We start from the raw sequence: 27,799 nt of genomic DNA, 5'->3' as shown, positions 1-27,799 counted from the left end.
TGCCATGGATGCCCGCAACAAGGATAGCATGAGTGGGGCCTTGGGCCCCCAGAATGAGGCTCGAGTGAGTGGGGCTGTGCATTCATGTGGCCCAGTGGCAATTAGCCTGCGGCCCGGTAGCCCACAGGTTGGGAACCCCGGTTCTAGAGCACTTTTTATCATATAAAAGAAGTCCTGTTTTCTAAATTAATTTAGAAAACTCTTGCTAAGTAGAGGCCAAAAACAACAATCATTTTCTGCATATTTTTGCAAGAGGAATAAATCCAGGTTCCAAGACACCCAGGAAATCTTCAGGGAGGCTGTTTTTGTCATCTTCTAGGATGGAAAGGGACCATGAAGATTCATTTGGTTCCAATACTCCTTCCCTTGCATAAACACATGGCACATAAGAAACTCTATTATCCTCCAGGTTGGCCATGTCTTCACATTTCTGCAAAGAAAGAATGAAAGCATTTAGACTGTTGAACCTAATCCCAAAGCTGTGCACTACAGGTAGTGTTCTGACCTAGGCTTTCTTAGAAAGCATAAAGCACAATCTTAGTCCCGGCAAACCTCTTTTATTTATTCGGCTGGGCTGTGAATTATTGTCATTCACATACCGAAAGGCTTCACAAACAGTCTTTCAGGGGAATATTTATAAACACCGACCTTATCTCCCTTGGAATGCTGCCAGATAACTAATTGCCAAACACAGGGCAAGGCCAAACTTAGCACAGAGTCAAATAGAACTTTCCAAAGTTTGAATCGACCAGGTGAACTAATTGTTTCCTGCAAAAGCTCACATCTCGTTCGCTCCTCTTTTATGTTTTATGGGAGGAGCCAATCATCTCCAAGCCTTACTCCCAAGTCGACCCTGTTTTCTTAATTGTTCTTGTCTTCTGGCAGCTCTGCGCATGCACACACTGGGAACAGGCTCCAGCTGTTATTCTGCCTCGCTGATGTCAGGCTCTGGAGGTTCAGGAAGCAGCAAATAACTACCAGATGGCCTTGGCCCCCTCTCTGCCTCAGACTCAGAGCCATCGTCCGAGCCTTCCCCAGACTTCAGGACTGGCCCATGTTCCTCCCCAACCTCCTCACTGTCTGAATCTGCTGCCAGCTCTGCTGGTTGCTGGAGGGCCACAACAGGTAGTCCTCGACTTAGAGACATCCACTAGTGACCGTTTGAAGTTACAACAGCACAGGAAAAAAGGGACTTATGACTGTTTTTTACACTTACCACCATTGCAGTATCCCCATGGTCACATGATAAAAATTCAAATGCTTGGCCACTGGCAGGTATTTATGACGGTTGCAGTGTCCCAGGGTCAGGTGATCCCTTTCTGATAAGCAAAGTCAATGGGGAAGCCAGATTCACTTTACCACCATGTTACTAACTTAACAATGGCTGTAATTCACTTAACAACCGTGACAAGAAAGGTTGTAAAATGGGGCAAAACTCACTTAACTGTCTCGCTTAGTAACAAAGTTTGGGGACATTTGTGGTCATAAATTGAGGACTACCTGTATAGAGCTCAGGAATGTAATTTTAGTTTTAAAAACATCATTGGTGGCAAGTATGAAAAAAATTACTTTTTTCCACTGCGAAGTGAAAAAAATCCTGACTAGCCCCAATTCTATTGCTAATATTGGCAAAAATGGCGCCAGCCACGTGACATTTGAACTGCATTTATTTATTTATTCTTCACATTTCTGAACTGCCCATCACCCCGAAACAAAGGGTCATAAAAAGAAAAAAAATGCTTTTAAGAGTGGGATCAGGGACGGTGCTGAGTGGCATTTCATATGGAGAATGGCAGATGGAAAGGAGTGAGCTCTATAGGGCTGTACAGAAATTTTTCTATCTAGCAGCTGCAATCCTAACCTCCAAGCCTCAAATTTCTTCATATGACAAATAAGCACTTCACTTCCAAAATAGGTATCTATTTTTATCTTTCGCAACCTGAAAGAAATCGCTGGTAATTTGACTGAATAGGGAAACCACTACGAAACCTTAAATCTGGTGGTTGAGCCCATGCTCAAAACATATACTATGTTTTGTCATTCTAAGTATTTGGAAAAAGGAAGCTTCTGTTTGTCCTGTAGTTGCTTACTTGTTTCAAGGCAACAGCTACTATTTCTGAAATCTTCTCGTGTGGATTTTCCTGGTATATTTTACTGTTCTGATGATTCAAAGGCTCCAGCTATGTAAAGAAGGAAAAAAGGGAGCTTCACAGTCAACTCCAACTTAAAATCCATCTGTCCATTTTATTACTTTGCTTTCAAACACATCTTTGTCTAGCCACCTGTTCTAAACTGATGCTATTAGAAACAGTGAGAGGAAGGATTTCATTAATTGTGTAATATAGAACTGGGCAATTTCTTGGTTACTTAACCAACACCTCCGGAATCTGCTCCAACTTGGCAGCCAAATTCCAAATTCCTCAATTATGGACCATTTTGAGGCAGAAAATACTTGAATTTGTAGCAAAGGCTTGCAGCCATTTTAAAAGAGATAGGTTTTTAAGAAGAGATTGGGCAACCATTTGTCTGAAATGGTATAGGGCCATGATGGCGAACCTGTGGCACGCATAGCCATATCGGTGGGCACATGAGCTCAGCTCCAAATGGGCCATTTCCGCCCTCCAGAAGGCCTCCAGGGGGTGGGGAAGGCCATTTTTGCCCTCCCCAGACTCATAGAAAGGCTCTGGAGGCTGGGGAGAGCAAAAAATGGGACTTCTGGTCCCACCGGAAGTTGGCAAACAGGCCGTTTTCAGCCTCCGGAGGGCCTCCAGGGGGTGGAGAAGGCCATTTTTGCCCTCCTCAGACTCCTAGAAAGACTCTGGAGGCTGGGGAGAGCAAAAAAACAGGCTTACTGTGCCATGGCATGCCAGGAGCAGGGGAGTGGGGGGGGGTCGTGCACGCATGCCCAGGGGCAGGGTGCATAGAATTATGGGAGTGGACATGCACGTGCACACACCCACCCACCCCGCTCCTGGCACACAATGGCAAAAAGGTTAGCTATCAGTGGTATAGGGTCTCCTGCTTGAGCAGGGTGTTGAGATTAGAAGACCTCCAAGGTCCCTTCCAACTCTGTTACGCTGTATTCTGTTATTAAAGAATCTACTCCATCATTGCACAAAGAGGTACTGCCGGCCCTGATTCCTGTTTGTAATACACTCCCACCTACTTTGCGGTCAGGGGTGAAATGCTCCCGGTTCGGACTGGATCGCCTGACGGCGGGTGATTCGGAGAACTGGTAGCAAAAATCCCTGCAACCCTCCCCCCAAGCCCAGCTGAGCCGCGTGATCATCAGAGGCTTTTTTTTTTAACTTTTCAAAGCATTTTTTCTACAACCTCTTCCGACGAAAAAATGCTTTTAAAAGTAAAAAAAAAAAACCTCTGATGATCACGCGGCTCAGCTGGGATCATCAGAGGCTTTTCAAAGCATTTTTTTTCTGCAACCTCTTGGCCGAAGAGGTGGTAAAAACATGCTTTGAAAAGTCTCTGACGATCCCAGCTCAGTTGCCTGATCGTCAGAGGCTTTTGAAAGCATTAGAAAAAATGCTTTGAAAAGTTTTAAAAAAAAGTTGGCCACGCCCACTCAGTCACATTACACCCCCCCCCCAAGCCATGCCCACAGAACCGGTAGTAACAAATTTTACATTTCACCCCTGTTTGCGGTTCAGAAAGGCTCAGAAAATCATCAGTTGCCTCCCCTTCTACCAATAAATTTCTAATCCCAATTCACATGATTTATCTAACCTGATTCCAAGCTTTGATAGTGTTGAAGGGTGAAGTTACACTTCCATTAAGATGTTGGTGGTTTTCTATGGGTTTCATTTGCATCACTGCAGAAACATTCTTTAGAGAACAAAAGGGAATATAGAATTTATAAAATAATCAAGTTACACCTCACTTTTTATGTTTTGGAAATTTTAGGATCTAGAATCTCTAGAAAAATTCTCAATAAAATATTCATTTTCCTTTTCTTTTTTTGAAATATTTTTTTATTGTTTTATATCATGCATTTCCTTTCTATGTTGAGCAGTGTGCTCTCTAGGTGTCCAAGGGGTTAACATACAAGCATACAAACATCATCATCATCATTATGATCATATAATGATCATAAACAAATACGTGGTAATATATAAACAAATATGTGATAACATCATATTATAACATATATTATCTTCCATTATAGTATCAATTATATAACCGTCATAAATATTTATTCATCTGTTTTTCTTTCTCCTATAACGCATGTTTCACCTAATTCCACTCCTCTAACCTCAATATCTTTCATTTAATCATTTACAGAATAGTTCCCATGTTATGAAATAGTCTGAATCTTCTTTTCCTTAAGGTTAATCTATCCATCTCTGCACATTCCAGAACTTTTTTGATTATAATATCATCTGCAGGGGTTTCTGGGTTTTTCCAACATTGTGCATATGCGATCCTAGCTGCTGTTAGAATGTGTAGAACCAAATATGTGTTACCCTTATTATAATTTCCTGGAACCATGCCCAACAAAAATGTCTCAGGTTTCAGATCCATTAGTTATCCTATCATATTTTCCAGCCATGTGTGTATTTTCTTCCAGTATTTTTTAGCTTTGGGGCATGTCCACCACATATGATAGTATGAGCCTGGTATCTGATTGCATTTCCAACATTTAACTGATTTGTTTTTATACATGTTTGCTAATCTTGGAAGTGAGTAATGCCATCTGTAAAACATTTTATATAGGTTTTCTTTGTATGCTGTTGACATTGTAAGTTTATGATTTCTATTCATCTTCCTGAAGTCCACCTCCTATAGGTCATGACCTCCTCAGTCATGACCAGTCAGAGAAAAGGACATGGATATCTGCAGATGATACCTCTTAATCATACCAAATGTTAGAAGCAGTGACACACCACAACATCACAAACTCCACCACTTGGAGGCATACAAGTGATGTCCGAACACATATACCAAAGGGTGTATCTTGCATCATGATGGCACAATCCTAGTTTTGTCTTTTCGCCCCTCTCTGACCACTTCTGTGGTTGTTACTGCTACAGTAAATGCCAAAGAAAGTGTGCTTGACATTGAACTGTCCTACCTCTACTTGGTAGTTAAAAAGGGGGGGATATTAGAAGGAGTTCTGGTGGATAAACCATTGTTAGATACAACTGCAGGATTAAAGGAATTATTCTACACAAAATAATCCTAATTCTGGTATAATTGTGCCCAATGATATATGAATTGAAGCATCTGACTCAATTCAAAGCATCTACTATGTCTTTCAAAAAGATTAGAACTACCCACGTCTGGGACCATAAATCATTTTAATTAGTAAAATAGTACTGATATTCAACGCTTGTAGAACAGTTCAAGACATGTTGAAAAAAAGTCAGATGTATCCTGGGTAATCAAATGCTCACAGTCATGTTTTCTACCCTAAACCACATCAATCCATTTTTAAAGTCAAGATTAGGGATGCCTCGGAAAAGGGTGGAAAGGAGACACTAATGTTGGAGTGAAAATCATCTTACTCATTTTCATTCTGGCTGGTGCATATCACTCCTTATTGGATAATTTCTGTAAGCATTGGATCGCCTGCAGAAAGGGTGACACTTTATCCCAGTTACCTCAAGAACTTGTTGTTTTTCCTTCACATTTTTTGCATGCACTGAGGATGGTGTTGCTTGGTTCCCTGAGTCAGGTGAGTCATTCTAAAAGTGACAACAAGGCAGATGGATAAGGTAAAAGAAAGTCTTTTGGGATAGCTGCAATGGACAAAACTTTAAAATCTGGCTGTCAACTCACAAAGCTTTCCTGACCTGCTCCCGAGTTCCCATAAGCTGGGGGGTGGGGATCACATCTCACAGCTGTGCTGAGGAATTCACACCTCAGTTAAAACAAAACACATCCTAGCCACCCAAAGTCAAGGCCATCTCCACAGAGACCTGCAACGGCGGGAGGGAGTGACTTCTACGACCCGCGAAATTGCTTTGTTGGGGAATGTGACTGGTGACACACCTTGGGGGGGGGAGGAGGCAACAGAGTCATAGGCAAGGCACAAACTGGGTGAAGTCAGAGCTGGCTTCATTTAGATTGTGCCGACATGGCGCTCCTAATAAACAGCTGGATTTTTCTTGCTAAATGGCTTGAGGCTCCTGCTTTTATTAGGGCATCGGTTGGAACCCTGACATCGGCATACTAATACTTGTTTTCACATATGTTCCAATGAACTCAGTGAAATCTCCTTTAGAGTATAATGCACAGGCTTATGCTAGACGTCTAGGATCAGTCCCTAAAATGCCAAGGAAAGTAGCCAATGATATTAATTCTCACCAAAACATGTTCACTCTCTTCATTGTAGTGGATCAGGGATTGGTTGCCTGCTTCGTATGGAATGAATGCAGGTGTTTTCTCCACGTTAGAGGTGCAGGAACACAACACTAGGAAAGCCAGGCCCACTACATAAAAGGAAAGGGGAAACAGGCAATGTCAACAACTCTTCTCAACACCAGTAAAGGAGAACATTGGTAGCTGAGGATTGAAATGAGGAGTCCTTGGTGCTCTCTGAGCTTGCTTGTTTTCTTGCAGACATTTCATTTACCCTAGCTAGGTAGCATCATCAGCGTTAGTAAGGAGTGTGCTTTGCTGTCAATATAAACGGACAGCAAACCGTACTCCTTACTAGCACCAATGATGTTACCTAGTTTGAGTAACGAAACATCATCCTCTTTTAACAACCCCATAATCCCTTGCAGGGTGGAGTCTGAGCAATTGATTGGAGCTGAGTGTTTACTGGCCGGATGCCCTTCCTGTCACCAATGCGGAGGTTTTTTTTCAGCTGATATATTCTCAGAGAGATATATGCCCAGAGAGAGAAATATCTTCTTCTACCTAGGATCGTCCTCGCAGCCTCCTGACTGTAAGGCGAGAGCTCTACCTCTAGGCCACCACACCACTGTTTGAAAAAACATGCCAGCTCAGAGAGCACTAAAGACCCCTCATCTCTTCAGCACCCTTCTCAAGCATTGTATTAGTTGCTCACATTTTAGTTGGAGCTCTGCCCAATAGAACTGTTTCAATGAAAGTTTTTTTTTTCTTGAGCCATCACATCCCTTTTGTTTTTCTGCCTTTTCCCCCCAACTTCTTTTCTTACAATCAAATATGCATTATGGGAATAGAGGAGGAGAAAACAGAACAGCAGCCTAAAGTGTTTTGATTGCTAATTCTAAGAATTCTTGGAACCACAGAAGAATGGGAGACCAAATTATTTCATACGGAGATGGGACAGGATACTTTTTAATTCAGGATGAGGGTCTTTGCCAATAGTTGCACTAAGAAAGAAGGGAATAGCTGCTTTCACATGGCACAGAGTGAGGACACAGCTGACTCATAACATATGCTTGACCCAAGCATCCAACAGCATAACCAAAATTAATGATTCTCAGACATATACTGCCAACAAAAGTGTGTATAGTCAAGGCTATGGTTTTCCCAGTTGCAATGTATGGCTGTGAATGTTGGACCATATGAAAGGCTGAGCACCAAAGACTTGAGGCCTTTGAACTATGGTGCTGGAGAAGACTCCTGCGAGTCCCTTGGACTGCAAGGTGATCAAACCGGTCAGTCCTAGAGGAGATCAACCCTGACTGCTCTTTAGAAGGCCAGATCCTGAAGATGAAACTCAAATACTTTGGCCACCTAATGAGAAGGAAGGACTCACTGGAGAAGAACCTAATGCTGGGAACAATTGAGGGCAAAAGAAGAAGGGGACGACAGAGAACGTGGTGGCTGGATAGAGTCACTGAAGCAGTAGGTGTGAGCTTCAATGGACTCCAGAGGATGGTAGAGGACAGGAAGGCCTGGAGGAACGCTGTCCATGGGATTGCAATGGGTCGGACATGGCTTCGCAACTAACAACAATAACAGACATCTAAATTCAAAAATTTCAGTCCAAGTACGTAAAGCAACAGTCTGGCCCACTGAAAGGTAAAATTGCAACAAAAAAGAGGGTTGAAGAGCCATTTGACTGTATTCTTCATCTATTTGGACTAAAAATATACAACTTGCTTCCCTATCATATGGTTTATTTGATTTTGGATTAACAGGTATGGTGGATCCAAAACATGATGATTTCTAAACCATAGGTTAAGGCCCAGTGGAAGGGTTGGATCCAGCCACATATGGTTTATCCAGTAAACCAATTAAACAAATTGATTTAATGTGTTTCATGTATCCAGTTAAACCCAGACACTCAATTAAGTGAAGGCCAAACACTTCAGCAAGAAAAAAATACCTGCTGTATTGTGGGAAAAAATATTGGAACTACAGTGACTGTATTAACCATGACTTGCTAGTATTTCCTATGAACTGATGGTCTCATTAAAATTGTGAGAATCAAGTGGAAAGGTCATCTGTCTTTACTCAATTGTGGAATTTATACCCAGTCTAGAAAGAAGAATATTCTACAAAATTCTATATATACTCACAACTAAAAAAGAATCCTTAAGAAACATAGGTTAAGGAGAATAATAAAGAGGGGGTATATAACAATCTTGCCTAGTTATATAGTAAATAGCAATAGCATTTAGACTTATATACCGCTTCCCAGTGCTTTACAGCCTTCTTTAAGCGGTTTACAGAGTCAGCATATTGCCCCCACAATCTGGGTCCTCATTTTACCCACCCCAGAAGGAGAGAAGGCTGAGTCAACCTTGAGCTGGTGAGATTTGAACTGCCAAACTGCTGGCAGCCAGTGATCAGCAGAAGTAGCCTGCAGTACTGCATTCTAACCACTGCGCCACCAAGGTTCTAAATGATCTTGATCTTAGAATCAATAAGTCAACTTCTGGAAGCAACTCATTTTCTCATACTGGCTTACTTCACAATTTCATCCCTATGTCACATGACAATCCATATACAGGCCTGAGTGAAGTCATAATAGGTTGGTTTGCATGGGTATCAAACCACTCTGTTTATCCATTATACTAGAATTGTGTAAACTTTAATCAATGTCATTACTGTTTGCTCAAAAGCCCGGGTTTTAAATTCCCAGTTTACCATAATGTGAACTTAGCCAAGATTTATTTTATATACCACAACATTCATACCACCTTTATAAAGCTCTTCAACAACCCAAAAGCAGACTATAAAGTGATTTTAAGAACAATATAGAATACAAAAGTTGGTATATACAATTAGAGTGTGAAACTAAATTATAATTAAATAAAAGATGTGGTCTACTTTACACATTGTAACCAATTACAATTCTTCTGAAACCTGGCTTAATAAGATTAAATTTAATGGCAGATGATGACTGATCATTCCCAACTGGTAACTCTTAACATTGGGAATGGCTAAATAAAGTAGGGAATACTTATCTAGACTTCACACAAACTGCAATCCTTGGCTTATTGCTCTTCCACAAGTCAAAATAACAAGATAAGTACATTACTCACATAACAGTAATAGAAATGTAACCACAATTATGCCAATTGCTCCACCGCTGAGACCCAGTGATGCAGTTTTCAATGAAGTGCGTTGCTCACAAGTGATCCCATCAGGACAAGAGCAGACCTGGAGATCCAGAGTCTGTTGCCGGGAAAACCCTTGTAAATCTCGTATAAGGAGAGGCACAAAGTATTCACCAGGAGGGAGACTTTTCAGGAGAAAAAGTTCAACAGAATTATCTGCAAAACAGAGAGAAGGAAGAGAAATGGGCACCAAACTTCAACTATTACATCCTTGCTAAGATCATTGCGCTACTGTAGGTAGTCCTTGACTTACAACCTCAATTGACCCAAAATTTCTGTTGCTAAGTGAAATAGTTAAGGAGTTTTGTCCCATTTTGCGACATTTCTTGCTTCAGTTGTTAAGTAAATCATTGCAGCTATTAAGTAAGCAACACAGTTAAATGAACCTGGCTTCCTCGTTTACTTTGCTTGTCAGAAGGTTGCAAAAGGTGATCACATGACCATGGGATACGGATAGGGATAGGGATAGGGATAGGGATAGGGATAGGGATAGGGATAGGGATAGGGATAGGGATAGGGATAGGGATAGGGATAGAATAGAATAGAATAGAATAGAATAGAATAGAATAGAATAGAATAGAATAGAATAGAATAGAATAGAATAGAATAGAATAGTAGAGTAGAGTAGAATACAATGCAATGCAATGCAATGCAATGCAATGCAATGCAATGCAATACAATACAATACAATACAATACAATACAATACAATACAATACAATAATAACTATTGTCACTTTGAATGAACACTAATCGGCATTCATTAACATGAAATTTCATTGCATACAGCTCTCAAAGGGTGACCACCTCCAATATACACTACAGGACACTCTCATAAATATGAACTAGTTGCCGAATTTTGATCATATGACCATGGAGATGCCACAATGGTTGTAAGTGGTCGTAAGTCACTTTTTTCTGTGTCATCGTTACTTTGAATAGTCATTAAATGAATGGTTGTAAGCCAAGAACTAACTTCAGTAAAGACTAGCGGGTTTATGCTAATGCTACCCACTGGAGTAAGAGCCCTTTAAAGGTTTGCAGCTGGCTAGGTTTTTAATAAAAGCTCCAGGAAAGAATCCTACAACTTGGGCTAGCTGCCCACCTGCCTTGAATACTTCTGAAGAAATGAAATTTAACACTCACTGCTTAGAAGCTTTCAAAAGAACTGCTGACAATAGCAAGAAAAAGAAGGAACGTTATTAAAAAGTATACTCAGCATTAATTACTTATTTTTGAAGTGCTTCAGCACCAAGGCTCCTGTTCTGGATTTTTTTTTTAAATGAAATATGTTGGGTAGTCCCAACGTTGGATTTATTTACTGTTCAATGTAGTCTACGAACCAAGAAGATAAATTCATTATTTAACATGTTATGTGAAAGGAGTTAAAAATGCAGTCATGTCTTAGAAAATCCTGAGAATGCCATGGATGACCTTGAAAATAAACAAATGGTTTACCAAAAAAAATCAACCCAGAGTTCTCACTCAAGGCCCAAATGATCAGGCTCAAATAAACTAACTATAAACATATGATGTGAAGAGCGAGCTCTCTGGAGAAGGTTCAGCACATGGGTGGGTTCTACTTACCTTTACTACCGGTTCACAATGGGGCCAAGCATTCTGATGACATTGGGGTCGGTGGGCAGAGCCTCCCTCCAGTTTTACTACTAGTTCTATAGAACCGTTCCGAACCGGGGGCAACCCACCACTGGTTCAGCGGTGGGCTGCTGGGGTTTCGCAGGGCTTTGGGAGAACCTCTAGCTAAGATTCTGTGCAGTTTGGAGAACCCCCAAATCCCACTCCTAGCTGGCCCCACCCACCCTGCCCCACCCCTCCCAGGAGTCCCCACACAGCCCATTTTGGATGCAGGTAAGTGCAAGGCTCGGGGAGGGTGAAAAACAGGCCTACCGGAAGTTCAGGAAAGCTGGAAACGGGCCTGTTTCCGGCCTCCAGAGAGCCTCTGGAGCCTGGGGAGGCCGTTTTTGCCCTCCTGGAGGCTCAACAAAAGCCTTCGGAGCCCGTGGAGGGCAAAAACGCCTCTCCCCCCATGCTGCAGGAGTCCAACTTGGCCACACCCACCATGGCCATGCCCACCCAACAACCGGGCAGAGAACCCCTTGCTAAAATTTTTGAAGCACACCCCTGAGAAGGTTCTAATCCTGGAAAAGATGGAGACAAAAAGTAGAAGAGCATGGCCATCAGAAAGGGGAAGGGACTCAGTAATAGTGGTGATGAGTGTACTTTTGGGAGACTTCAAAGAACAGGTAAGGAAGAGATCGCCTTAGTGAAAATCTATCTATATGGTCATTAGGAGCTGCAAATGATTGAAGGCACATAATCAATCAATTAGTTAATTAAAGCAATTTAAAGATCACCTTGGAGAAATATGCAAGTTCTGTTAGAGGAGTTGTGGAGAAATGATTACACAGTCCAGAAATTGAACTAAACAGAAGAAAGAAACTCAAAATAATCCCACCTTGGTTTTATTCTAAAATGGCAGACAGAGAAACTCAAAACAGGCTTTCAAGGTTCTGTTATTATAGCTTAAACCAGGGGTCCACAATCCACAGGCCAAGAACCAGCACCAGTCTGTGGCCTGCCAGGAACTGGGCCATGCAAGCAAGCAAAGCCTCATCCATGTACACACGGGATCCAGGCAGCATGCGAAACCACACTCCCCCCCACCCCCCCAGGTCCGTGGAAAAACCACCCTCAACAGAACCAATCCCTGGCACCCAAAAATTTAGGGGGCACTGCCTTAAACAATAAAGTATCAATTATGGAATGTGACTTGAGTTTTTTAACCTGGCCTTCCTTGAAGGAGTGACGATCCTCGAGACGTCAATGCTTCTTCTCCATTCCCAGAAGAAGCCTTGCCAAGAAGTGAAATCAAAGGATATGACAATCCCCAATTAGCAGTCATTTACCAGAGCTCTCTCCCAGTCTCCAGAGCTTTTCGGTACCCTCTGAGGCATCTTCCAATTGGAACGTAAAAGGTTCTGCATACGGAGAGGAGTCTTTGTCCTCAGCTTCTATATGAAAAGGACCCATTCCATTTCCCTCACAGATGGTCAAGGATGTTGTAACTAGCATTGGAGCATTGTCATTCAGGTCAGAAAGGAAAAGTTGGATGGTACCCGTACCAGTTAATGGTGGAACGCCTGGGAGAGAAAACAATATTTAGATTTTAAAAAAAAATAAATAAATACAGAAGCAGGACAGAATCTTCAAATTGAGACAGAACTACTTAATTGAGACTACATAATTTGGTTTGCATGCAGTTCTCAAAAATTCTAGAAGAAGCTGTAAGCTTCCCCCTTGTTACAATATAGTAAAAGAAGAAAAAAATCAAATATATGGAGACATTCATCATCATCATCATTCTAGCCATTGTCTATCTGCTGCAGGATGAAGGCCTCTTCCGCAGGTTACCAACCAATATGGCCCTGAGTTTTCTTTTGCCAATTGGATCCACAATATTTGCTGTTGTCATCGAGGTCTCTTTCATGGATGCTTTTTATCAAGTGGGATCCATTGTATGACTGCCTTGGTCCACCTGTCATCAGTTCTTTTTTTAAATGTAAAGTTTTATTTTCTTTTAATACAAACATTTCATCATTCATTAAACAGTGTGTCGTCTGGGTACAATTTTTTATTGTCGTAACAGTTAAAGCCTACCACCATATTCATTATTTATATCTACTCTCATTTTAATACTAATACTTAATATTTAACATATCTATTATTGTAACATTTCTCTTCTTAACTCATTTAACTTTATAATACATTGCTTTCATATTTATTCTCTAACCATTGATAAAATAAATCCCATATATTACAGTAATCAGATTCTTCCTTTCCTTTAATTGCAAGTGTTAATCTATTCATTTCTGCACATTCTAATATTTTCTTAATCCCATTTTCATCTGTAGGGATCTCTTCACCCTTCCAATTTCGTGTAACTACAATTCTAGCTGCAGTTATTACATGAATAATTAAATATACATTTTCTTTACTATAATTTTCTGGTAAAATCCCCAACAGGAATATCTCAGGTTTTAGATCAATATGCTGCTGCGTCATCTTCTCCAATCACATACGAATTCTTGCCCAATATTTTTTTTGCTTCTACATATGTCCACCACATATGATAATATCATCAGTTCTTCTTAATGGAGATATTATTTACATTTTTATTAATTTTATTAGTGCAAATCCAACTATGTCAAATACAGATTTTTTTCCTCTCCCCCCACCCTCACTTTCCCCCCAGTCTTTTGGTCTTATCTGTCTTTTAAGGCACAACCCACCACAAAACCTGAATGGTAAGAATAGTTCTGAAAAAAATGTAATGCACCACTGAATGTGATGATGGATTTTAACTTTTACGGTAGACATCTGACCTCCTCAGCAAACTTTCCACATCACTGTCTTTGAGAGGCCACCTCTATTATCAATATAGAAATCCTATATGTTCTAAACTTAAAGTCCTCATCCATCATTCCAACTGGGCATCTTTCAAAATAAATGGACAGATCAGTGGGCCAGAGTTGAACTAGTTTCAAGAGATGGTTTATGACAGAAAAGCATTTTAAGATTCTCATCTTAAAAATAAATGGAAGAAACCCTTATCATTTTGTTCATATTTTCCTTTGTAGGCATTTAAAGCATCCTATTATTTTTAACAACAGCAATAAAAATCCTCCATCAATCATAAAAAAGTCGAATTTGATTAAATGATTCAGATCCAAATAACAGGCTAAATTTTAAATTTCTTGATCTATTTACATGCATGACATAGTGAAACATACATCCTTGGGCCTTGGTGGCACAGCAGACTAAAGTGCTGTTAAATAGCACCAGCTGCCTGCAATTACTGCAAGTTCAAATCTCACCAGGCTCAAGGTTGACTCAGCCTTCCATCCTTTCGAGGTAGGTAAAATGAGGACCCGGATTGTGGGAGCAATTAGCTGACTTTGTATAAAAAAGAACACCGATTAGGGGGGGCCGAAAGCCCTACTAAGCAGGTATATACAAAAGTATGAAGGCTATTGCTTAACGCATTGTAAGCCACCCTGAGTCTCCGGAGAAGGGCGGCATATAAATCGAACCAATAAATAAATAAATAAAATCCTACAAATGGGAACACAAACATCACAAATATAGTGATGTTTCCTATGGGCTAGGGAATTGTGTCAACACTTGTACAATACCTAGAAAAGGCTACCTTTGAGAAAGATACTAGCATTACAACTTTTACAACACACATAGAGAAAACCAGTTCCGAAACTGTATTAGGATGACTTCGAGATGACTTTGAATTCCTGCTGAGCCTTTACCTCGCCTAAACTCAAGAACTCACAAATAAACAAAGAGAATAAACTTACCATCATCAGTGGCATGAATCACAATGGTGTACATGTTGTTGTTCACAAATGGGGATTCTCTGTCAAGAGTTTTTGCAGCTGTCACAATTCCAGAATTTTCATCGATCGTCACCCAACCAGCTGGATCTGACACTACTTTATATCTTTAAAAAAAACAAATGTTTTAAACATGAGTGACAAACAAAGAATATAAAGAACAGATCAATAAACTTTTAATCTTAAAAAAGAACAGATGAAAGTTCCTCTGACCAAGTCTACTGTGTAATTATGAGAGTTAATTTCCCAGACAAGAATTAGGGGAGCCCCAAGGTGCTTTTTTTTAAGAGGTGTCTGGACTTTTTGGTTTTTCTTTAAAGACGTTTCGCTTCTCATCCAAGAAGCTTCTTCGGCTCTGACTGGATGGTGGGGAATGGAAGGACTTATACTCTTTGCAGACAGCTGATCGTTTGCATTCTTTTAGCGACTGAGAATCTCTGTAGATGAGACATAGGGGAGTGGATTCTAGCAATAGCAATAGCATGAGCATTTCTAGACTAGATTATAATGTTTCCCGACCTAGTCAAATCTGAAGTTTTTAGTGAGATTATATCGTTACATTTTACCCAAATATAAAACTGATAAGCCTAACAAGGTGGAATTGGCCAAATTCATCCCACTTTTAAATCATTAGGTCTACATGATTATTATTTTTTTTAATTTGATTTATATGCCGCCCTTCTCCAGAGACTCAGGGCGGCTTACAATGCGTTAAGCAATAGCCTTCATAGTTTTGTATATTTATACAAAGTCAGCTTATTGCCCCCACAAACTGGGTCCTCAATTTACCTACCTTAGAAAGGATGAAAGGCTGAGTCAACCTTGAGCCTGGCGAGATTCGATCTTACTTTAATTGCAGACAGATGGTGTTAAATTACAGTGCTTCTGTCTGTTGAGCTAAACCAGGCTCTTATTGCTTTGAAAACTTGAGTATTCCGACCCCCCCCAAAAAAATGCATGTTGTTTTGATGTTTTATTTAAAAAGTGATGGTGGTGGTAATGATGGATGTTCCTTCTGTCAAAAAGTAACAAAAATAAGTTTGGCAAAACTATGTGAAAAATGTATTCTGTGCTTGGATACGTCCATTGAAAAAGCTATGATCTAGAACAGGCCAGTGGTGGGTTGCCCCCGGCTCACACCAGTTCTATAGAACCGGTAGTAAAACCAGCGGGAGGCTCCGCCCACCGACCCCAATGTCACCAAAACACTTCTGTGCATGCGCAGAAGCTTCTGCACATGCGCAGAAGAGTGTGCATGAGTGAAGCAAGCGCGCGCGTGGCCCCACTACGAACTGGTAGTAAAGGTAAGTAGAACCCACCCCTGGAACAGGGGTGTCAAACTCAAGGCCTGGGGGCCGGATCTGGCCTGCGAGGTACTTAGATCTGGCCAGTGGGGCCACCCTGGAAACAGCAAAGGACTGGCCCATGGTGCTTCTGCTATCAAAAATGGAGCTTGGGTGGGCCGTGTGTAGCCCTCTCAAGCTCCATTTTCACTGGCAGAAGGTTGCAGGAGGCCGTGGCAGCCAAAAACAGAGCCCAGAAGCCCATTTTCACTGGCAGAGCACTTGGACCACCACAGGTGCCCTCGACACAAGTGACGTCGAGCTGGCCATGTGCACCCTGGCCATGCGCATCCCAGCCCCCAGAAGTCAAACACAATTCTGATGTGGCCCTCAATGAAATCGAGTTTGACACCCCTGATCTAGAAGGTGTTTGTGCTAAGGAGTAAATGTAAGAAAGCTACTTCAAGAGATCTCCAGCAACGTTCACAGGGGAACACCAGCCATGACACAAGCTTACTTCATCTTGTGTTGTCCTATGTCTGGATCCTGAGCTTCGTATTGTACAAGTCTGGTTCCTGGCATCACCCCTTCTTCTTCAAAAAGCTTAAGAATTGGAGGATTGAACTGAGGGGCATCGTTTTCATCAGTGACATTAATGCTCACTGACACTTCAGACAATTGTGGAGAAGCAATTGTGCTCACAAAGCCTCTCTGGCATATAAAGAAGGACTCTTCATTCTTCACAACAATGAGAAGTCTTCTCTCAGAAGGTGTACTATAAACCAAAGGCTGAAAAACACACACAGAAGGTTCCATTAATACATTCTGACTTCTCTTGCATCTTTGCAGATACTATCCAAAGCAGTGGTGGGTTTCAAAAAATTTTACTACCGGTTCTGTGGGTGTGGCTTGGTGGGAGTGGCATGGCTTGGTGGGGGTGGCTTGGTGGGAGTGGCAGGGGAAGGATACTGTAAAATCTCCATTCCCACCCCACTCCAGGGGAAGGTTACTGTAAAATCCCCATTTCCTCCCAATTAGCTGGGACTCGGGTGGCAGAGAATAGATGGGGTTGGGGCCAGTCAGAGGTTCTTCAAACTACTCAAAATTTTTGCTACCGGTCCTCCAGAACTGTCAGAACCTGCTGAAACCCACCTCTGATCCAAAGAAGTGGCACTGCATGTCCCACAGTCAATATAGCCAGTGAAGTGACTCGAGAAATCTTATCTCTATGTTTGTCAGCCTGCCTTACCTTGATAACACTTAAAACACCTTCATTAGTTTTAGGATCTGTCACAATGGCAAAGTTTCCTCTTTCATTTCCTTTCTTTATGGTATACTTGGCTCTCCAAGCAGGTGTATTAGGACTATCTTTGTCTTCCACCTTGAGGCGAAGGATATTATCTTTGGTTTTACCTTCTGGGACGTCTGCACGATACTTGGAAAACAAAGAAAGAATTATCTGACATCTAAAATATAATTTCTGACATTGTCTTGCATGACCAAGAGACAAAAGCCTAAGTTGGGTTATGCAGGCAGAAGATACATGGAGCTTCTCTAAAATGGTAAGAAGCCAAAAGTAAGATCCCCTCTATTCCAATAACATTTACCACTTTTCTTTTCTGGCATGGACAAATGGCAGCTTTCCTTTCTGAATGAAACGGTTACAATGTATTCTTCCAACTCAGGAAAACCACATAGAAGAAAATAATTTTACCATTGGCCTGTCCCTAGGGAGAGAAATCCAAAGGACCTCCTTGCTATAAACCTTAATATTTGGACCAATACGTTAATAAATAATGATGTCCCATAAAGTTGTCACGGCAGAATTCTTATTCTGCTTAAGGAAGCAACAATAGGGTTACCATTCTTAATTTGTACTTCCCAATCAAACCTGATTCTATGCTCGCTACTTACATACCATATTTTTTGGAGTATAAGACGCACCTTTTTCCCCTAAAAAAGAGGGTGAAAATTTGGGTGCATCTTATACTCCGAATGTAGCCCCACCCAGCTTCTCAAACAGAGGTTTCAGAGGCTGAAAAAAGCATCAGACACGAAGCTTCAGAAAAAAAAGCCCCCAAACAGAGCTTCAGAGGCTTTTTTTTCTGAAGCTCTGTTTTGGAGGCTTTCAGAGGCAGGAAAAAGTTTTTTCTAAAATGGAGTTTCAGAAGTTTCAGAGGCAGAAAAAAAAAGCCAAAAAAAAAAAAAAAGGAAGGCACAGAGCACACAACCACGGAACCTGTTGCTAAAATTCACCTCTGGGAACAGCTGATTGGGGGTATTCCGGGAGGCCGATCCACCTGCCAATCAGCTCTTTTCTTATTTTCCTCCCCAAAAACTAAGGTACGCCTTATACTCCAGTGCGTCTTATACTCCGAAAAATACAGTAGTTTACCAACGTGGGCAATATATAGCCTAAAAATGTTGCTGAATTATAGATCCCGAGATCTTTCCCCATACGCTATATTGGCTGAATTGATGGAAATTGCACTTCAGCAACATTTCAAAGAATGCAAGTGCCCCTAACCATCACAAAAAGAAGGACTTCAAAAAGAAAGTATGCTTTATTACTTTTTTAAAAAATCTTGTTTTCTGGGCTGCAAATATGAGTTAAAGGAAGATGTTTTTATTTTCTATGGCTGGGCCAAGTAGTTTTTCACATTGTCAGTAGTAATCTTAAGCATCTTACATTTTCTTGAGTGAACACAGGCAAATTGTTGTTAGAATCTTCCACGGCAATATTGATTGTTGCAGTTGACGACAAGGATGGAGATCCACGGTCTGAAGCCCTGATCACAAGTTTGAAATTCCTGTTGGCCTAAATGATAGTAAAATTTAAGAAAAGGATCTTTTTATCAAAAGAAATTTGACGTTATCCTTTGGAAAAATTGTAAAGTAAGGGTGGTTTGCGTAATTCCTCCCTAAAAATGCAGTCCTCCAAATAATAACGAGTGGCAAAATATAAGATTGTGATTAAGTAGACTATATGAGATGCAGGAGTTTAATACACAAAGTTCTGTCAAATAGATAAGAATCACTTTGATTCATCTATCAAAATATCCATTTCACGCATTCACTCTGAAACATATTTTGTATTTGCATGATATTCTATAGCCATAAGTTAAAACTCTGGTAAAGAACCGTTGTGTTAAGCCAGGGGTCAGCAATCTGCAGCTCTGGAGCCACATGTGACTCTTTCACCCCTCTGCTGTGGCTCCCTGTCACTCAAAATGTGCGACACAGCCGGCACATGATTTATTGAGCTTTTCAACCCCTGTTAGGCCAAACATGGATAAATCCAAGAAAAGAAAAGTTTCAAAAGAAAACAGAACATTTAATTCAACAACATATGCTAGTTTTGTGGCCACTCAAAAAATAGTCAGGCACGGGAAGGGTTTTGTGGCTCCCGGTGTTTTCTTTTCTGTGGGAAACGGGTCCAAATGGCTCTTTGAGTGTTTAAGGTTGCAGACCCCTGTGTTAGGCAAATTGAAATGTTATCTTGTAACATCTGTACAAATAATATGCATTTTAGTCTCTTATCTTGCAAGGAGATTTGTGTGCCAGACATGGGTGTTTACTTCTTATTTTATCATCTACCAACTCACAAGTTGGGCCAGCTAGAAGAAAATAGATCAATATAGCTCTGTGATCTGCTAACGTGCAGTTAAATTTAGTCAATTCCAAGGCTCCACATACCAGCTCTATCCACATTCCTTCAATTTCACTAAACTGTTCATACTCCGAAAAGCTAAGATGAGCATTTAGTTTAAGGTGATGGATTAAGGTTAGCAATTCACCTACAAGACTAGAAGACAGAATCAACAAGCACTGGCGACATACAAATTTTATTGGATGGCTTTACCGGAAAGTATGCATGCCAAGATATAGATCTCAAGTAAGCATCATTGTAGGTTTGTTTGTAAGTTGTACCTCATAATCCAAGCATTGTGTAATGTGTATTAAGCCACTAGTGGAATCAATGGTGAAGAGAGAAGGCTTTAGGTCAGGGGTTTGGGAGACCAGGCAAAATACCACTTGAGAATTTTCAAGACCTTCTTGGTCCTTATCCATTGCTGTGACTTTGAAAACAGGTTCCTCTACAACAGGGAAAATTGAAGCACATTACAACAATGTTGTGTATTTCACTGAGATCTATGGACAGAATATGTATTTTCAAGTGTACATCACAAGGACATTACCCCTACCTAGTGTTTCTGTCCAGAAAAGGTCCTTCTCTACCCATATATGCCAACTATACAATCATCTAGTCTTAGATCTTACTAGACAAGGATATGATGTGAGGAAAATAAAACATTAATCTCCTTTTTCCCACCTTCAGAGACGGCTGCAAGGACAAATAGGTGGACTTTATTATAGCAAAAGCCCAACAGCTTAAAATATATGGACGAAGGGTCCATATACAATGTACAATAAAATTAATTATAATCTATTTATTTAATTAATATCTTAAAGGAAAAAAAGGATGGGAGTAAGGTACAATAATTGAAGATGGTAAATTTAGCGTATGAAAATTCCAACTAATTCTAGTGACATTTGAAACAATGGTGAAATCTGAACCAGTTTGCTACTGGTTTGCTGGCCGTGCATGCACAGTGCGCACCAAATGCAGAGAACTGGTAGTAAAAAATGCTTAAAAAGTAAAAAAAAAAGTTCCGACGATCATGCGTCACTCGGCTGATCTTCGGAACTTTTTTTTTTACTATCAGTTCGGCAAACTGGCCCGGACCGATAGCATTTCACCCCTGAATTGATACCAACAGAAACAGGGTTAGCCATTTCAGCTATTTTCCTGGAAACATTAAGTGTACTGAACACTTACTAAAAAGTACATTGTTGTTTGTTGGTGGCAATATAAATATTTTGCTATCAAAGAGGTTATTCAATTCTGCTCTCCATGGATGATAGATTGGACAAGCTGGACATATATGAGTAACTATCTCCGATTTAGTACTAAAACAGATATGTAGTTGATTGTGGAAAGGAACTTGGTTATGTCCCCTTGTTAAACCAGGAAATAAATTAGATATTATCTTGAAGCATGTACCTAAATGATGCATTCAACTGCATATTCCCTGTGGGACTGTCACTACTGATCATATATTGTTGTTGCATTTGTAAGTGGAAATGAAAAAGGAGAAATATAGATTTCATCATGACAGTAAAACAATCCTTGAAAATTAAAAAAAGAATAATGATTGAAACAGCAAGAAAGGTTCAAGAAAGCATATGGTTTGTGCAATGGATAATACAGGACAGTAGAATTCCTCTTCCAAGGTCTCCTTCCAAAGTGGAGTAGAGTGGAGTGAGGAGGAGAGGGGAAGTGATGGGAGTGCAAGAGAGGAGAGGAGAGGAGAGGAGAGGAGAGGAGAGGAGAGGAGAGGAGAGGAGAGGAGAGGTTCAAATTGAGATAAGGTCAGGTGAGATGAAGTGAGGTGAGATGAACTAAGGTGAAAAAAAATAACATATTTTGGTTCTAAATGGAAAAACTTTGTTCAACCTTCTTTCATGGCATAATACAGGGCTGGGTTTAGTCTAAAAAAAAAAATAGTGAAACAGGAAAGTATATGTAATGTATGTGAGGGTGAATGTATTTATTTATGTATATTGTGAGACATCTCCTCAGATTTTGTGTATTTAGATCCCAACATAGCCAAGAAAAGAAAAATGTGTAAAATCTATATAAAAGTGAAAAACAATGGATCCAGTTTTGCCTGATACTGCCCAGATTTTCAAGGATACTCACTTTTGTTGTGATTTTCTTTTATATTAATGTTAAATTCCTTTTGGAGAAATTCAGGAGCATTGTCATTTATATCCTTAATCTGAATGTTGAAGAACAAGGAATTGTCTAGAATTGCTCCAGTCATTCTATCGTGAACATCAAAACGTATCTAAATAGTAGATAGTCAATTAAAAAACAAGGTTAAAAGGGATAAGACAAAGCAAAAGATATTTTTCTTGATAATAAAGACAGACAAGCTTTTGATCACTGGGAGCCATACTAAATAGTTCAAATGAAGGGGAGCCATATATGTGGGTATGGCCTCGATTTGTCAGATGTTGTTGAATCCAGAGGAGAGATTTTATGGGGTGTTTTTCCCCTTGAGGCTTTTAAAAATCTGTGTTAAGCCTCCAAGTATATCAGGGAATTGTACTTTAAAATATAATCAATAAATTAATTGAACTAACGAGTCTTTGGCCTCATGATTAGGTTTCCAATCTCAAATACCTTAAAGCCATTAGCTTGGGGAAAACTATAATGAGTTTAAAAGTTCAGCAAACAAGGGCTTAGGTTTAGATGAAATCAGATGAGAATTATCATCCTTTTTGTTATATATAAAATCTAGCCTCTTCACTTTAGCCTCCCAAGGCTCACCATAATCTTCATACTATGTAAACTCATGTCTGTAACTTTCAACTGGGTGAAACAATGCATCACAGAGCAAATCTTTTTGAACCACAACTCGAGTGGAATTGAAATTTGGCAAATTTAATAAAACATTTTATGACATACACATTACTATAATCAGGGTGGATAAAAATCAATGATTTTTTTTATTTTTATCAAATTTATTTTAATAAAAAACTTTTGGGGTAAAAATCTATCGTAAGATAGTTTTCTATTTAAGATACATAAATAATTTAGTTTATTCAGCATGAAATGGAGCTTAGTTATGTCGCATGAGGCTGTATATTCTGCAACACTGGGACTATCGGTGAGTCAACAGTGGGTCAAAGGAGTAGCAGAGATGACAGTTGCTCTTTAAAAATTATGATTTAAATCGAGTTGATTTAAATCAAGCCTTTTTACTAGTGATTTAAATCATGATTTAAATTGTGATTTAAATCAACTCGGTTTAAATCAAATCCACCCTGACTATAATGCATTTTATGACATAATACAAACCGTAATCAAACATTTCCTGTGGTCAACTCCTGATGTTCGATTGTGCTATCCAATTAACCATGGACTACTTTCACGGCAGATATATGTCTAAATGTCTCCCTGAATTTTTAAGAAGCTTTCAAATACTTTAAAATCTCTGCCACTGTAGAAGGCACTGAGGAATCTGGTAAGGAAATATTTCTGAAAGGAGGATTAGAGGTGGGTTTCAGCAGATTCTGACCAGTTCTGGAGAACCGGTAGCGGAAATTTTGAGTAGTTCGGAGAACTGGTAATAAAAATTCTGACTGGCCCGCCTCCATCTATTCTCTGCCTCCCAAATCCCAGCTAATCGGGAGGAAATGGGGATTTTACAGTATCCTTCCCCTGCCACGCCCACCAAGCCATGCCCACCAAGCAATGCCACATCCACCAAGCCACACCCACAGAACCGGTAGTAAAAAATTTTGAAACCCACCACTGAGGAGGGTTGTCTGGTCTGTACAAATAGCAAAGCATTGGCTGTTTTTTCAACTATCCTTATGAACTATGCTATCCTTAAAAATCTAGTTTAAGAGGTTACCCACAAAATAATGGGTACAAATGAAATGAAGAAAAGTACAGACCAGGAATATTTCATTCGTGACTTAGCAGCTGGACTGTAGGATGTGCAAACATTGATTATTATGTACTAAAATTGATTATGTACTAAGATATAGTCTTGTTATATAATTATGAAATGAACTATGGAAAACTATTTCCTTTTTTCCCATGATCAATTAGTAATTTAGATAGAAAATGATTCTCTAGAAGTTCACAAACATTTCTCTTTTAAAATTTTAATCTCACTTACAATCAATAATAAGTGTGCTAGAAACCAGAATGAGGTAATGTTGTCACCATAATTGAACACTTAGCACTACAGTGATTTGAATGGAAATAAGAGAATTTTTGTTTGTTTGAAACAGGAACAGGGAAATGTATTGTTGCTCCTGTTTATTTTTGAGGTTAGAAACAACCGTATTTGACGTTTAAGGATAATTAAGCAAACCCATTTTTGAATTTTTTTTCTATTTGTCACATGTTTGCTGAGCAAAAGGTCAAAACCAACATTTGTTAAGATTTAAAGGTTTGCCAGAAGGCAAATTTTTGACACTGGTCAACAGGCATACCCTACTGCATAACTACTACAAAATCACCACTAAAAGAGCTTTTGAAAATTAATTCCTAGGAATTATCAACCAACCCAAGATGAAATAATAGAAAATATTTCCATTAGGAGAGAAGTTCGGAAACTGTTCAACCATTTCTCAGTTCAGGGTGAGGGATCCTCATTATGCTGATGATATCCACCTTTATATCTCCACCCAGGCCAATCCGTAGATGTCAGGAAAGTCCTAAACTGATGGTTGGAAATTTTGAGGATTTGGATAGGGTAAAACAAATTCAGATAAAATCTCTGCAAGATAAAACTGCTGTTCCCCAGAACAAACACAGTACCCAGCAACACTTTTAGTTGTTCTGAATGGAAGTCACACTCCTTCTAAAGAATCAAATCCCTAGGATTTTCAGTTCATGCCTAGGCAGCAAATGAATCCCAAGGGTAGGGAGGGCTTCCCTCAGCTTTGGCTGTTACAGGTAGTCCTCGACCACAATTGAGCCCCAAATTTCTCTTGCTACGTGAGACATTTGTTAATCGAATTTTGCTTCATTTTATAACCTTTCTTGCCTCAGTTGTTAACTGAATCACTGCAGTTGATAAGTTAAAAACCCAGTTGTTAAGTGAATCTGGCTTCCCCATTGACTTTGTTCGTCAGAGGGTCGCAAAGGGGGATCACATGACCTTGGGACACAGCAATAGTCATAAGTATGAACCAGCTGCCAAGCATCTGAATTTTGATCACATGATCATGGGGATGCTGGAGAGATCATAACTGTGAAAAACAGTCTTTCTAATGACAGCCTTGAGGGAACCTATGTGCAGGTGGCACCATTACAGACCCCTCGCATCCTGGACATAAATTGTTTCAACTCCTACCCTAAAAACGATGCTATAGAGCACTGCACACCAAGACAACTAGACACAACTAGTTTTTTCCTGAACACCATCACTCTGCTAAACAAATAATTCCCTCAAACTGTCAAATTATTCACTAAGGCTGCATTACTATTACTATTAGTCTTCTCACCGTTCCTATCACCCAACTCCTCCCACTTATGATGGCATGACTGTAACTTTGTTGCTTTTATCCTTACGATTTATATTGATATTGTTTCCTGATTGCTTATTTGTACCCTATGACCAGGGGTGAAATGCTACTAGTTCACTCCTGTTCAGTAGAACCTGTAGTGATAAAAACTATTGGTTTGTTCGAACAGGTAGTAAAAAAAAGCTATGATCCGACGATCACCTGTGCCGTGCAATTTAGCTTTGCTAAAAAGCAGGATCTTCTGCATGCGTGGCCAGCGAACCGGTAGCAAACTGGTTCAGCTTTCACCACTGCCTATGACTATCATTAAGTGTTGTACCTTATGATTCTTGATGAAGGTATCTTGTCTTTTTATGTACACTGAGAGCATACGCACCAAAGACAAATTCCTTGTGTGTCCAATCACATTTGGCCAATAAAGGATTCTATTCTATTCCATTCTATTCTATTCTATTCTATTCTATTCTATTCTATTCTATTCTATTCTATTCTATTCTATTCTATTCTATTCTATTCTATTCTATTCCCTCAGCAGGCCTTCAGGGTCATGGAAATTACATCAGGAAACACCCAATATCCCATATCCGAAACCGGCAAAACAACTAAATGAACTGTCATAACTCAAGGACTACCTATACTTCATTATGGCCCTACTTAATCCAAATTGATCTGGCAACACTAACTCATGCCATAGTTATTACTGAATTGGACTATTCTAACACAATTGGTACAAGCGCTGCTACACAGTGGCTAAAGTGCTGGCCATCCATTTCAATGCAGAAGATTAACTCTTAAAGTTGCTGCACAGATTTTTAGGCTGAAATCATGTTGATCCCTACCTTTAAAACCACAGATAATGCAATGCTGGGTTACATCAGGCAACATACTGACAAAACAGAATCTGCCTACCCTGAACAGTCATCATACGAAGGCTTCCTGAGAATACCCCCTCTATGCCACATATATGGAACAACATATAGAAAGCTATGAGCAAGCTAGCAAGACTTCCCAATAATAATTCCCATTCTATAGACTCATCATTAAACCAGAGGTATGTGTGACTCCTTTCCCCTCCTTGCTTTTCAGAAGCAGATCCTCTATTACACCTTTCATCAAACTTTATTGGGTATGTTGGGATGGGTTGAAGAGAACGTTGCACTAATTGGGATTGGTTTTCTTTGGAATGGTTTTTTTCCCCAATTAACCGAAGACAGAGTTCTTCAAGATTGAAGCAGATGAAAAACGCTATAAAATACGTAAGTACTGGAAAAGATGGCGTCCTCTCTCGATCTATAGAATGATGCACATATACATGGCCGTTGGCATCATCCTCGATAGAAAACAATCCATATTCTGGAAATTCATCCACACCAGGTCCACTAATTGAATATTTTATGGATGTATTTTGGGATGCTTTGTTGAAGAGCTACAAACAAAACAGATTGGAAATATTAGGTAAGATTTCTAAGTATTCTTAACTCTTTTAGTTAAAAATCATTATTGTTATTATTAATATGACCTACTACTACTATTACTACCACCTCCGGGCACATATAGGACACAGAAATATTTTTGGCAATAGAGATTATACTTCAAGCTGGCTTTTTGCTTTGCAGCTTGTTACCTTTTTGTTTATTTATTTTTTAATTGAAAACATGTAAAATAAGTGAATAAATCAGATGAGCCTAGTGGTCATGAAGAAAATGTCCACAAATATGCTGGAGATAATAGATCCCACATGTGGGACCAAGTCAGACATTCCTATGTGCCTTTACTTGCTGTTTATTTACTTTGGCCTCAATGTTCAATAGTAGAGAAGAAAAACGTTGGTAATGCTAAAAAGTCAGCATTTTCGTTTTTACCTCTCCAATCAATTTGGGGAAGGGGCCTTTGTCTTCTTCTTCAAGTTCAAGAGTAGTAATCACCCATCTCCGTTTTGTGCGACGCAATGGACGCAAACTACTGGAAGGATCCCAATCCTATGAATGAAAGGATTCAATTATATGATACCCATCTCTTGTGACATGTCCTCTACAAACAAATACTGAGCAGGAGATCTTCACATCACGTTCTGAAGCATCTGAAAGCCATCTGTGATCCAGTTCTACAGAGGAATTATTGAGTCTGTCATTTGTACTTCTATAACTGTCTGGTTTGGCACAGCAACCAAACAAGACAGACACAGACTTCAATGGATAGTTAGGACTACAGATGAAAAACAATTGCAACCAACCTAACTTCCATTAAGGATTTGCATACTGCACGAGCCAGAAAAAGGGCTGTGAAAATATCTACAGACCGCTCACATCCTGGACATAAACTGTTTCAACTTCTTCCCTCAAGACGATACTATATAGGGCATTGCATGCCAAAACAAGTATACACAAGGACAGTTTTTTTCCTCATGCCACCACTCTGCTAAACAACTAATTCCCACAATACTGTCTTATACTCTGAAATGT

At 39.8% G+C, this 27,799-nt stretch overlaps 1 protein-coding gene across 1 annotated transcript in view; it reads right to left on the bottom strand.

Annotated features, from left to right (window-relative positions):
• Positions 1–229: 229 nt before the first annotated feature.
• CDH26 (cadherin 26) overlaps positions 230–27,799 on the bottom strand; it is a 41,846-nt gene continuing 14,276 nt past the window's right edge. The window contains exons 3-17 of the mRNA XM_070940106.1: positions 27,200–27,316; positions 26,602–26,763; positions 21,988–22,135; positions 20,154–20,320; positions 18,913–19,041; positions 17,473–17,658; positions 16,741–17,012; positions 14,905–15,047; positions 12,445–12,678; positions 9,444–9,674; positions 6,322–6,446; positions 5,616–5,699; positions 3,742–3,840; positions 2,091–2,180; positions 230–430 (exon numbers count right to left, since the gene is read on the bottom strand). Coding sequence (XP_070796207.1) covers positions 230–430; positions 2,091–2,180; positions 3,742–3,840; positions 5,616–5,699; positions 6,322–6,446; positions 9,444–9,674; positions 12,445–12,678; positions 14,905–15,047; positions 16,741–17,012; positions 17,473–17,658; positions 18,913–19,041; positions 20,154–20,320; positions 21,988–22,135; positions 26,602–26,763; positions 27,200–27,316 — 2,388 coding nt within the window. The remainder of the gene's footprint in view (positions 431–2,090; positions 2,181–3,741; positions 3,841–5,615; positions 5,700–6,321; positions 6,447–9,443; positions 9,675–12,444; positions 12,679–14,904; positions 15,048–16,740; positions 17,013–17,472; positions 17,659–18,912; positions 19,042–20,153; positions 20,321–21,987; positions 22,136–26,601; positions 26,764–27,199; positions 27,317–27,799) is intronic.

This window comes from Pituophis catenifer, unplaced genomic scaffold (genome assembly GCF_029215685.1).
Source record: "Pituophis catenifer annectens isolate HBS135680 unplaced genomic scaffold, rPitCat1.0.hap2 SCAF_3, whole genome shotgun sequence".
Classification (NCBI taxonomy): domain Eukaryota; kingdom Metazoa; phylum Chordata; class Lepidosauria; order Squamata; family Colubridae; genus Pituophis; species Pituophis catenifer.
This window is presented reverse-complemented; position numbering and strand designations above follow the sequence as displayed.